Raw genomic sequence first — 13,152 nt, forward strand, 5'->3', positions numbered from 1 at the left:
TTTACCTAGATATAATGCAAGTCATTGCAGTATTCAGGTTTGTATATTTTGTTTCAAATAACAACCTGCTATTTTTAAATCTTCGATTAAAAAAATGTTCAAGGGAAAGGGCAGGACTCGTATATTTTTGTCTCCTGTACATGTTGAGTTGACATTTTTCTTTTGTTTTCTTATTGTAATCATCGGACATGTTTTCTTTATTGAAAACCAACTGAGATCACGCTTGTTGACAAAACATTCTAAATCTGGTATATTTTTGGCTTTTTCTTTTATGATTTGATAAACAGACTGACAGCTTTCTAGAAGCTTCACATTATATTACAGGATCCGGAAACACTTCCTTGCAATAGTCGATGACTACAGGCACGTCTTAACTCAAGCGAAACAGGTTGTGAAATCCCAACTGTTATCTCATTTTAAGGAGATTACAATCAATTTAATTGCTTGCAGAGTCGCTAAAATCTTGAGGGGGCCAAGGGGAACATTCAATTCATGGTCAAATAAAAAAAAACTTCAGGGAATGAATATTTATCAGTAACCACAACATTCTATGGACGAATTCTGTTTCGGAGAATGAAAAACAATCGGCCTTGATAAATCATATTGCAGGAAATACATAATATTTTCTCGCCTTTCGTCCTCATAGGTTAGAACAGGGATTTTTCACTGTATACATTTTTTCAGTTCATGTAAGGGATATTAATGAAGACAAGTATAGCATAGATGTAATTTTTCGCAACTTCTTAACGCCGAGTCATCATCCTCCATTTCAAAACAAAACCCATTTCAAAAATTGTCAGAATGCAACCGCGATGTCCTAGTATCTATGTATCGAAACAATTGTAATAAATATTCTAAAATCTCGACTTTAAGTATCAACTGGTTTGTCTTCAAAATCATATTCTCCCACAATGAGAAACAGTTCACTGTAACGACGAAGCGAAATAATGAGGAAATAACAAGGTGATATTGCGCCATACGATTGGAGGAGTGAAAAAAGCGTTAAATCTCTTTATGAGGGGTTTTTGCACGTGCATTATTGATAAACCATGTTTGTTCTGCGAAGGATAATCACTTTTGAAAAACGTGATGATTCTCGTAAAGTGTTTCAGTGTAAATTGGGAGGAAGGAGATACGTGTTGTAGGGCAAACTGTGCACCAAAGATGAAATATTGGTCGAGTACAATACAACTACATGGCCTCCAACTGAGGTTTGCTTAACATGCTGAACAAAGACTGGTATTTTTTTTGTGTCAACTTTCTCCTCGCGATAAAAGAACTTTAATTGGGTTAGAACAAAATCTTAGCCAACAGTGTGTGTCGCCTGAACTGGGACAAATCTCCTAGGGCTTTTACAATGTGCAGAAAGAGTTTCTTGTGAATTTAGTATTCATCGCTGCTTGTTGTTTTTCAGATCTCTGTCTTGAGCCCCCAGGTGACTGAGATCAAGATGAGTTGGAAGCGCTGAAACGAACGAAGTTTCGTGAGAAATGTTGTGAAAATTTCGCTGTGAATACACGCAACATTATTTTATGGCGGAAGAAACAGGATATGTCTGACAATGAGCGGAAGCATAAGAAATTTCATTGTTATCAACAGGATCATATTTTGGGTCTTGATCGTCGGTAAGTATTCTGTTGAGATTTCTGTAAAATTTTTTGATGTTATACCTAATTTGATTTCGTACTCCTGTCGTTTAATTATCATGTAATGACGCATTTTCAAAGCGGTTAGAAAACATTTTATGCATAAGTTCCGTTTCCAAATTATTCTCACGAATCACTACATTGTTGAAAACAAATAAAATCAAAATTACTGTATTTCTTTGATAAATTTTCTGCACGTAAAAATAAAAAATTATTATCCGCGTACTCGTTTCGTTGGCTAGTTTACACATCTAGTATTTTTGCGTTACAGGTAAATTTACTTTAGTTATATACTCTACCTACATTTTTTTAGAGCATACACACAAGTGATAAATAATTTACGAGCCTATAACAAATAAGCTGTTGTGTAGTGATTCTTCTTTCGTCAAGGTGTGCAAAAGCTTGCAACAATGAAACCATTCAAAATTTGAAACACAGTTTTCAGCAGTTTCTCTGACATGGAGTTTTGAAATAATTGTCCAACAGCTTCAAGTTTACATGATTAATTCAGATCACTTGTTTACAAATTCAGTCAGATACTCTGTGATTACCATATATTAAGATTTTTATACGGCCTATAACTACACCTTCCATGTCGAAAAAATACTCATATAAGATAAATTTTGTCGTTAGCTGGAACCTTCATATCTTACAAAAAGATTTTCATGGAAACAAACGTTTCATTTACCGTTAAATAGCATTATATATTAAATATCACATCAGAATTCTTTATCTTTCCAAAGTTTTCTGCGGTCACCATTGTAGACACAACTTTCAGATATTCGTCAGCCGTGACAGCGAGCTTGGCATGTCTTCACTGAAAAAAAAAAAATTGAATGTGTTGTTTCTTACAGTTGCATAGACTTTAGCGCTTCCTTCTTTTTAGCTCTGTATCGCGAATCCCATTCTTAGCTTTAGGAACTAAGTGACAACTCTTTGTTGACACAAAAGAGTTTCCCAGCTCGTACTTTTGATAACCAGTTGTTTTCCTTTCAATTTTAAAGGAAGAAACTCGATTTGAAACACCCATTTATTAGTAATGAATACAACAATTTGTCTGACCAGATGACGTTAGATGTTTATCAGTTGTAATTCTAATTTTCATTGCATAACGAATTCACCAAAATCAAAATTTAGTTCTCACTCAACGAAGTTTTTAATCAGTACCTAATCTCCAAAAATGCACCACGAAATCCTTATCAAATTATTTTCACCGTTTAGGGTGGGGCCTAATGTCCATTTGGTTAAATAGGTAAACTCGAAACTACACAAACTGCACCGCTGGGTCCTTGATAAAATAAGATTTTTCGGTCGTTGGTATAATTTTTGATGAAGAAACTAGAACTACTAGATAAAGACCTACACATCTGAATATATTTCTCGTTGGTTGGTTGGTTGGTTGGTTGGTTATCTTTATTCATACAGCATATGTATGAAAGCTAAAAGCTTGTGGGGTCGTGTACAATAATCAGAATTTGTTACTTTCTTGTTGGTGAGCGGTAAATAAAAACTATTGATAAAGTCTAAATCTGAAAACAAGAAGTCGTACGAAATGAAATCAGAAACAATCTGTAACAGATTCTCGAGATCAGTATAAACTTGAATATGCTCATGAACCTTTGCAAAAAGACTTCGAAATCTGTGGGTGAGATGTCAAGCTATTTCTCTATATCTTTGCCTTGCGCCTTTAGGCTGGCTACTTGACTCACAGGCCCTTCACCCAGGAGTAGGTACCAGGGAACTGTGCAGAAACTCGACGAATTGTTGAGGAAGGGTTGGCGGGGGATGGGGGGGGGGGGAAGGTGGGGAGTGGTGTCTGGAATAACCTGCGATAAACCACCGCACAGCTACTGTACACATCAGACAGTCTTGAATGCAGACTCTATTGAAATCTACTGTACTTTATTTTTTACTTTCTTGTTATGACTTCAAACAACTATGTTAGTATCAAGGCCTCTTATTACTTTCTTTTTTCTTTGACTGTACGTTTTATTGCTTTTTTTTCTTGACGATGCTGGACCTCATTGAACTTGACTACACTGGAATCTGCTTAGTTTTACAGCGTTCATCTTGTAAGTAACTACCAATATAGCTTCACTGCGCACGCGCACGTCAGTTGCACCGCTGGTCACTTCAGGTACGCACCTTGCACTGAAATTTCACTGAAACGCTAGAATTGGAAGGCTAGTTATAAATGTGTGCACTTCAGTTTTCGCCACCCACGACGGCACACCGTTCGCGATCTCTTGGCTAATTATTCAAGTGTTGCTTCCATGCACACGTGGCAACCACCCGTGATTTTATGAACGTTCTTTTCATCTCACTCGTACACTCTCCTTCTTCAACTGCGCTTTTGTTTATCTTCACAAGCATTTACTTACAGCTCTTTGCTTTGAGTGCGATGCGTCTATCTGGTTATCTTATCAAACTTTGCCCATTGTCATGGTTTGAAAAGTTTTCAAGGACTGTGCAATGGCGCTATAGCTATTGCTTGTTATCCTCCGGAACTTTTCCGTCGGGTGGTTTAATCGCACTCGGAAAATGTGGATTTTAGGCGAGAACTTTTCGATGGAACAACTTTTGCCTTACGGCAGTATTCTTGGATGATTGCATAGTCCAAGAAATTTTAAGTAAAATATTACGTTTAGGGGAAGGGGGAGATGATTGACTGCCACTAAACAAAGATATGTATGATGCACGATCCTCGCAGTAGAGAGCGCTATTTATGCAATAGCGAAAATCAGACCTGAAAAAAATCAGGCCCGTACGGGATTCGAACCACTGACGTCTGCGATACTAGTGCAGCACTCTACAAATTGAGCTAAAAAGCCAACTGGGAGCAGGCCGTTAAGTTGATATTTTCAGGTCTGATTTTCGCTATTGCATAAATAGCGCTCTCTACTGCGAGGATCGTGCATCATACGTATCTAATATCGCAGTTCAAAATATATGAACTTCATATTTTCATTGTAACAAAACAAAGAGTCGATTCATTTTTCTTGGCTTCTTTTCAGTCACAAATCAAATCCATCTACTCTCCTTTATAATCATTTCACTTCACTATTTCATAACCTTTGCATTTTAATTTTACTTGAGGACCGGTCGTCATCTATCGCCTGAGGGAGGGGGGGTAGGGGGTGGGTGGTTGGAGGGTGTTTTCGCGGTGAAGATCACATGGTTTTCGGGAGAAACGGAGCGGGGATCAGACATCACTAACAGAGTTACAAAAGAGGAATTATAAAAAAATTGACAGCCAATGAGGGGGATCATTTACAATGCTACAGAGCCTTATAAGGAATCAGTTAAATTTTATTATGACACCACCAAAATCCTTCGCACCCCACCCCTCCATCCCCCAGCCATAGAAATGACCGTTCCTTTACGCTTATTTATTTCCGTGAGCACAATGGTCGATAATCACTTCTTTCATAACAATGACAAAACTGATGGTAATAGCTCAGGTTTGAAAGCATAAACTTAACCTCTCTTTTTCTTTACCCCAGCCCACACATATCCATCATTAACCTCTCTCTTTCCTTACCTCAGCTTACACGTCCCCTTTTCCTCTTGTGTGGGGCTCCCCATATCTAAGCGCTGAACATTACTGGCCGATGCACAACATTACGAACGGAATTTTGGAGGATGTTAGAGGGGCAGCTCATACAGTCGTGCATGAAGGAAAGATTGTTATAGTTCCTCAGCTGGGGTATGCATTGTCCTTAGATGGAAAGGATGACTGGGTGGATACTGGTGAGTATACAGTATATCGACAAACACGTCCTCTGTAACACCCCTATGGGACGGACACTTAAAATGTTAGATGGTTGCAGATTTTTGTCTGTAGGAGGGGCAGGAAGAGACCTACCCCACCCCTCTTTTAAATATTTGGTTATTGTTGAGTTGAGGTAGGGTGCTGGACTTGTAATCCGGTGTCCGGGGTTCAAGTCCTCCACCCGGCCACTCACTGGATTTGTTCTCGGTTGCCCCTGGTTCAACTCCTTGGCTGCGCTCTGTAAATAGCCCACTGGTCTGCCTCCTGCCAGTGGGGATTTTTAAGCACTCAGTTAGTTTACATTGTGGCTGAAAAGCCCTTAAGGGGGAGCGTCAATTTACGTATTTATTTTTTATTTATTTTTATGTAAAGTAACATCGAAAAAGAGGCTAAAAACTGCGAGCGAGTCTTCACTAAATTTTTATTTGTTTAAGAATGTCTCCTTTACATGACCTAAATGTCGAAATTCGTCGCGGTCTTGTAACGAATTTTTCCGTTTCTTTTAAGAGAAAATCCTGTTATTTATCAATCTTGATCAAAAAGGTACTCTACATTTAGCGAAATAATATGCTCGATATCTGTCCCCGGACATTATCTGCCTCAAGAAGTGAATAGTATGGTTGGGTTTCAGGTGACGTCACAAGCTTTGCTGAAGTTAGTGTCCGCCATGTTGGTGTCCCTCGGGTGTCAAATTTATGAATAATTAGTCGATTTCTATAGTGAAGCCCTCTCTCTTGTCGCCGTATTATTTCGCCAACTACATGAATATCCAGACAGAAAAAAGCGATAAAAGTATCCGGCATTCATCTTAAGGTATCCCAGTGCTCTCTGAGTATGCCGAAAGCTTAGAGAGTTGGAAGGAAAGATGTTTGCAAAAGATCTCGGTCATTGGGGTTGACCCTTCAAGCATACCAGCCGAGAAGTTCAGTCCAAAATGCTTGCCTCCTGTGGAAGCGTCGGACTTGCTGAGTTACCTCGTTCTTGAGACCAGCTTCTACACCAAGAAGCAGTTCAAGGCGTTCAAGAGTCTAGAGGCGTTTAATCAAATGGTGTCGGGATTTGTAACCTCAGTTGTAGGCAAAGTAATCGCCGGCAAGTATGCCGTGAGAGCACGAGTTTGGCATTCACAGCATATGAATGATCCTTTAGTGAACATTTGGGTCATTTCCGAAAACGATGGGACTATTTTGTCAGCCCATTGCTTGGGATGCAAAGCTGGACTGGCTGAGTCATGTTCACATATCGCAAGTGTTTTATTTATGTTTGAGGCAACTACTAGAATTCATGGCAAGCTCGCTGGGTGTCACGAAAACTCAGACACCGAAAACTCAGGTCCCTCGAAGTGTTCTCCAAGCTTTCGAAGTGCTCCATAATTCGATAGTGCATAGCATAAAGCATGAACCAATTTTTTTTATGATATAACCGGTGGAACAATGCAACAAATCCGACGCGAAAGACGGACAACAATATCAAGAGTGATTCTTCAGTGAAGCGAATCGTGACGGCGCTGATGCCGAGTCTTCTTTCGCGTTGTTTTTCTCTTTCTGCCTCATTTAAGAACTCTAGCCCAAGGGTCGCAAAATTGTCTTCGTTTTGGGACTGGTGGGCCGAGTCTCTGTTTGTATCCATTATTATCGCGAAATGTTTAAGAATTTTAACAGAGCGACAACAAGGATCTGAGCAACGAAGTACAAAAAGGTAAACAAACGTCCCTTTCGGCTCGTCAAAATCACGCCACATTTTAATACTTTGATGTTGGAGCGAGCGCATTTGATACCGTTAACTGTGAATGAAAAGTTCAAAATCAACGGGAAAAATGGAGGTAAATCTAAGCTAAATGAAGTCTTGTGTCACTCTAAAATGTTTTAATACTCAACCATCGGACGATTTTGCGAAACGTGCAACTTGCGGCCTTGCTTTTGCTGCTTCAGTTGGATCAAGACCCAAAAGGTCAAAATACACGCGGGATTACCAGGAGTGATCATGAGTCGAGTTTATCTCTTGAATTTTCGAGGAGTCTGAGTTTTCGGGGTGTGAGGTCTGAGGTCTGAGTTTTCGGGGTGTGAGTTTTCGTGACACCCCAAGCTTACTTGCACTCAGGTAAAATGCTCATGGATTTTGCCGACATAGGTCAATGAAGTGCCGTATGCGAGGGCTAAAGACATCGATTTCTCATCGGCTAAGAAGCTCAAAGAAAAGCTCGACCAAAAAATCGAGGATCTACAACAGCCGCAAGCCTCGAACCATACAACAACTTCTAGTTCTTCCTGTTCCTCCCCTTGATTTGTGATGATCTTAGGTAATAGCGCATTAGATCATATATATAATGAATTTTGCGCTATAGAGATAATAAAATTATTAAATTATTATGCGAAAAAATCCTTAGTCTTTATGCTTTCCACTTTTGCTCGAACAGCCAACAATAATGCATAAAACCATCCCTTCTTTCTCACATGAACTCTTCGTTAGATACGGTTTGTTTACGCTCGAGGGACACCAAGATGGCGGATATTAACCGTTGCTAAGGTATTGGTCACGTGGGTGAAACCCAAGGATACCTAGAGTGAAGCTTGAGGAAAACTGTGAGCTTCTGTGAACAGAGGAGTCACGAGGAGAAACTTTTCTCCTTACAATCTCATGAGCAACTGTTGGGGTTTTGGCAATCTGTACCAAAACTCAATGCTAAATTGGATGGATCTGCTGGTTGACCCATTCATACATTTCATGACAGTTTTTTGTCCCCTAAACTCTTCAAGTCATTGTTTTGTTACATGCCACTTCATTGACGACTGACACACCCTCTCCTCTAGGGAGGAGTCAGAAATGCAGTTCGCTCCCCATTGCCGGTCGCTATCGAAAGCCGTTTGGTTGTAAGTACGGTTTCAGTACGCGCACTTTCCCTTACGCGTGAAATTTTTGCGACACCTTTAATTTTTTTGGAGCATGCTCTCCGCGCCCTTTTCACAAGAACTTGCGTGCTAACCATTACCACAAAAATTTTGTTTAGGTTCTTTTAAGTCGGAAACACATTTGAGGAAAGTGTGTTTGCGTTTGCGTGTTTTTTTTTTTTTTTGAAGTCAGTTCCACATAATTTATACATTTTTTAGTTGTTTGACCGAGAAACAACAGCAAATAACATGTAATATCTAAGAGCAATTCAATATGATTTTACCTCTCCAATTTGCACCGAGCTAGCTGTTAATTCCCATGCACCATTTTTCTTGTTGTAAATTTTTTTGGATGTCGCAAAAATTCCATGTGATAACAGACCCCCACAGATATCTTAAAGAAACGCTGTCAAGGGATTAATCAGGTATTTTTGTTGACGACTGATATCAAACAGAAGTCTTTCTTGTGTGTGGGACAATAAGCGTCTCCTAACCCTATATCACCGTCAAGGACGGAAGTATATAGCTCAAACTTGAGAAAACTAGTGGTCTTGCAAAATCAATTTCCTGTCAGGTCTTAGCTAGAAAAAAAATCTCTTGACAGTGTTCCTTTAAACAAGAGCACATTTAAAGCCTCCCTCCACTTGCACGATTCTTAAAAGACATCTCTGGCACTTACTTCATTTCACAGTCATTTTGTAAACAGTTTGTTCTTAGTAAGTGGATTATGTTGAGTTTCAAATTCACAAGAAATAATGTGACGCATCAGGGAGGTCACATCTAAAGCTCTCAAGTTTTCGGTTTTCTCACGACCCTCGATTGTAGTAGCGATGAAATCTTGATAAATTTTTTTAGCGATATATCGATACATCAGCCGATGAATTCATAGATAATCCAGGCTGGTTTGATTTCGGAGATCGTCGGGGATCTATCGATCTGCACGAATTTCCGAACGGCCGAAGGTTATCCATGTGCAGTACCTTCCGACCGACTGACCCTGAGGTTACTTGTCCCCAGTTTTCGCAAAGTTGACCGTGCTTGAATTATTCAATATGGCCGCTTGAAAACTGAAAAAATGAATCCGTGGGTTTTGGAGACAACTGCTTTGAAAATGATTAACCTGAATTTATATGCTTCAACGTAAACAACTTTAAAGTGTTTCACATCAAATTAAAATGGTTATCAGTGTCAGGTAGGTCGCAGTTAATCAGGTGTCGATAAATTTCAATTTTTGCATCACTTGACTTCTTATTTTGAGAACAGTTTTTCTTTGTAAACATCTGGGTGAGTTACATCGAAAACGATCTCTCGTAACAACCTTTTAAAATGTATTGTGTCACGTTACAAGGTGGTTTTAACGCAGATTGCGTGACAGAACCCTCAAGATGTGAGAATGGATTTACGATGTCATTTTGGCTCAAAGTACATGGAACTGGGTACATCTTATCTTCGGGATCCTTTACGAACAAAAGGAATGGTCCAGGATATCAACTATATTACCACCAAAGCTTGAAACGTTTTAAATTTCTTCTTGAAACGAGAGATAAAAAATGGACGTTGTTTATTCACGAGGAAGTCGGGCTGTGGACCCATATGGCTTTTACATGGAGAGAACGGAATGGACTTTCGTATTACGAGGATGGGAATTTGAGCTCGTTTACAGACAAGCCCGAAATTGTGTCTGCTTTGCGCCAACAGAACTACACACCTGTTATCACACTTGCTCGACCCAGCAGCAGTTTGGATCTCAAGAAATTTGGAAAGTTTGAAATTTCTCAGTTTGCCATCTGGCAAAAAGAACTTTCAGCAGCAGATATTGCAGGAGTGTATGGAGATGGACTCTCTTATAATTCAAACTTTGCCATGTGTTGTCATTTCAAATCAGGTGGGTCTCAAATGTCGGATATTGATGCAATGTTAATGACAACTGCCCTCACAGTATAACAAAGGGGATATATGGGTGCAAGTTCTTCCTCACCTATTGAAAATTGACTCACTGATAATCAGACCTATGATCTTTGCTGTCATTTTCAATCACAAGGGTATCAATCTTTTCATCTGGGATAGATGAAAGAATTTTTTAATTTTTTTTTTTTGGGTGGGGGGGGAGGGTGGTGAAAACTTTGATTCTGAAAACAAAGGATATTTTTCTTGGGTATGCCATGGCCTGCATGAATCATCAGTAAGCCAGCAATATTACAAGATATGTAAATTTGAAAATTCCCACCTATACCCCTGGCCCTTCTTGACCCTGGTCCTAGTCATAGAATCCTAGTCATGGAATCCTTTGAATCAATGTTCAAGATTGAGACTAGTGTGTCCCTTCTTGTGAGTCTCTAAGCAAACCGAGCTTTGAGAAAAAGAAATCTTAAGGGCTCTCCAAAGACCCGGTTGTTTTAATCTAGAAACTCATATTTCACCCTGGTGCAATTGATGTGCATACTATCCACACAACACTCCTCTCTCCCCACCTACTTGATCTTCTTGAGAAGGTGCATGCTTCTGATGACAACTGCAACAATGCTTACAATGGAGATAACCTGTGATTTGATTGTAAAGTATACACAACCATACTGTCCTGTACTTTCAGTGAGCCCATGCATGAAAAATTCATGTCACGACCCTGAACATTGTCGCAGAATCATGGAATCTGCTGAGAGGAAGTGTATTTGCCCCAGTGTCAATCTTCGGCTTAAAACTTGTAAAGGTAACAAGAGAAATATTTCATGACATATGCAAATAAGTGCAAAGGCATCTGCAGTGATTCAGTATGATTCATTTTATTCATAAATCTGTTGATTTGTTCAGTTATTCTTCAAGTACATAGAAGAAATTTGTATTCATTTATTAATTTACTTTCTTGTATGCTCACTTCACAGATATGTTCAGTGACCAAAGTTGTATTTTCTCATATACACTTTTAAAAAAAAGAACTTTCTTTATCAGGGTCACCCATTTGAGGCAAACTAAACCAATGTAGAAATTTCATTTTTTTATAATTTGGAGTTATAATCAACTGGTTAATTTAACAGGAAAAGTTGTAAAGATAAGCTGGCAACTGGCGCATTTCACTTTCTACTCTGAAAAAGCGGGCCGGCTATTCTAAATAATTTGGTTCAATTCTCATCATTGAAGCATCAAACTGTATCAGTCCGTTTACTCAAAATCTTTTGAACAACCCTGCATAAACACGGTGGTCAAACGTCTGTGCATATGCAAACGTTGTAGTAACTAGGTGGCGCTAGGTGGCGTGCTTTCAATTCTCTCAGACGAGTCACAAACCACCATACAAAGCAGTAAGTCAAGGTGTTTTAAATGCGTATAACTTCTCTGGCGAAGCTCAAAACAGAGAGGTAAATCAACAGGATAGCCGTCCTAGAATAAGTCTTTTTTCGAAAAGTGTCGAGTTTTTATTTTCTCAACTTTCATTTCCTTTTGAAGATTTCTATGAACGTTTCGATTTTTCTGGGCAGAGGTTCTTCCTTTGAAATTTTGCGCGGGAAATCGGCGCGCAGCCGGCCAGAAATGAATCCTCGCGCATGACCAACGTTCGACCGCTGTGTTCCCTGCATACAAGAAAATCTCATGAATTTCACTGAAATTTTGTTTAAATTTCTTATAGCAAAGATAACAGGTGAATGTGAGGATAAGAGTACAAGTTGCGCCGTGTTTGCATCACAATCTGAATACTGCAAACGAAGAAAAATGCGTGAAATTTGTCCGCGGTCTTGCAATTACTGTGGTGAGTATACCACGCTCTGTTTAAAACTTGAATTGAAAAATTGAACGCAAGTATTGATTGTTACCTTCATAAAAGTCTACATCCACATATTTATGGCTGTTTGGTAGGATTAGAGCAATTTTCATTGAGTGTCGTTGCTTTACTCCGCTCTGTGATTGATTCAGAAAACTCGCGCCACTCTCTCAACCAATCAGATGCAAAATTTAAGCGAATCACGACTTGGCAGCACGTGTTTTCCCGCGCTTTAGGAAGTTTGGTTCGTTCCTGCTTTGAGCTGGCATTGGTTCTTAAAGGTATTTACCTTTTTCCTGAATGACTTTGCGATGTTTTTGGTTTTGGTTTTACGACACTCAATCAAAATGCGCTTCAAATAAATGAGGAAACTTTGCGATGCCTTTTTTCCATAAAACGAATCGGTCCTTGACTAATCTGTTCCGTTACATCCGAAGTATTCTGTGTTTGAGTGGAACATCCTTCACTATTTTCACGGTTACACTTCGAAAACAGGTAAAAGAGCTGAGTCGAATCTTAATTCCGATTTTTCCACTCAGAGATATAGACACAAATCCGTGGGCCTGGTTGTTCAAAGTTGGGTAAAGATAACCCAGGGTTAGTGCAAAATTTAATTTCAGATCTGAAAGCTTTAAGAGAAAATCCAGCGTAATTTTTTTTTGTCTACAATGCAGTGATTGGATGCTCTAAAGAGAATAGAGAACATTATTCCAAACAGGCTTTTGAAAAATAGAATGAGAGAAACCCGGATTAAAATTTAACCTTGGCTTGGCGCTTATCAGCTGTTGAACGACTGGGCCCTGGTGTTTGACTTTGCAATAAGGTAAAGGAATCGACATATCGTTATACAAATGTTTTTCCCTTTGCTTGGTCCTAGCCCCTGCGCGTCCTTTTACCACGCTGAAACCGACACTGGAGACTTCGTCGACTTTCATGTCTAGAATATCTCGGAAATCCCGAAATCCCTCGACTGTGGTCCCGACTAACGGGGGTCCCACGGGTAGTGGGTTAACCACAAACCCGACTAGGACCCCGACTACAGCCAGGAGAGGTAAAAGAGGTGAGTTATTTTCATGAGACTATAAAGAGTAG

At 39.5% G+C, this 13,152-nt stretch overlaps 1 protein-coding gene across 11 annotated transcripts in view; it reads left to right on the top strand.

The window, feature by feature from the left end:
• LOC111334546 (uncharacterized) overlaps positions 1–13,152 on the top strand; it is a 39,310-nt gene that overhangs the window by 4,917 nt on the left and 21,241 nt on the right. For 6 of the 11 annotated variants that reach the window (XM_088745089.1, XM_088745082.1, XM_088745088.1 and 3 more), the window contains 8 exons: positions 1,415–1,625; positions 3,701–3,718; positions 5,193–5,396; positions 8,229–8,288; positions 9,655–10,191; positions 10,897–11,013; positions 11,929–12,048; positions 12,938–13,120. In XM_088745089.1, coding sequence (XP_088601215.1) covers positions 1,562–1,625; positions 3,701–3,718; positions 5,193–5,396; positions 8,229–8,288; positions 9,655–10,191; positions 10,897–11,013; positions 11,929–12,048; positions 12,938–13,120 — 1,303 coding nt within the window. In that variant the 5' untranslated portion in view covers positions 1,415–1,561. Of the gene's footprint in view, positions 1–1,060; positions 1,212–1,414; positions 1,626–3,700; positions 3,719–5,192; positions 5,397–8,228; positions 8,289–9,343; positions 9,499–9,654; positions 10,192–10,896; positions 11,014–11,928; positions 12,049–12,937; positions 13,121–13,152 lie in introns of those variants that run through there. The other 5 variants (XM_088745083.1, XM_088745085.1, XM_088745086.1 and 2 more) reach the window with 5 other exon arrangements.

Source organism: Stylophora pistillata, chromosome 14 (genome assembly GCF_964205215.1).
Source record: "Stylophora pistillata chromosome 14, jaStyPist1.2, whole genome shotgun sequence".
Taxonomy (NCBI): Eukaryota; Metazoa; Cnidaria; class Anthozoa; order Scleractinia; family Pocilloporidae; genus Stylophora; species Stylophora pistillata.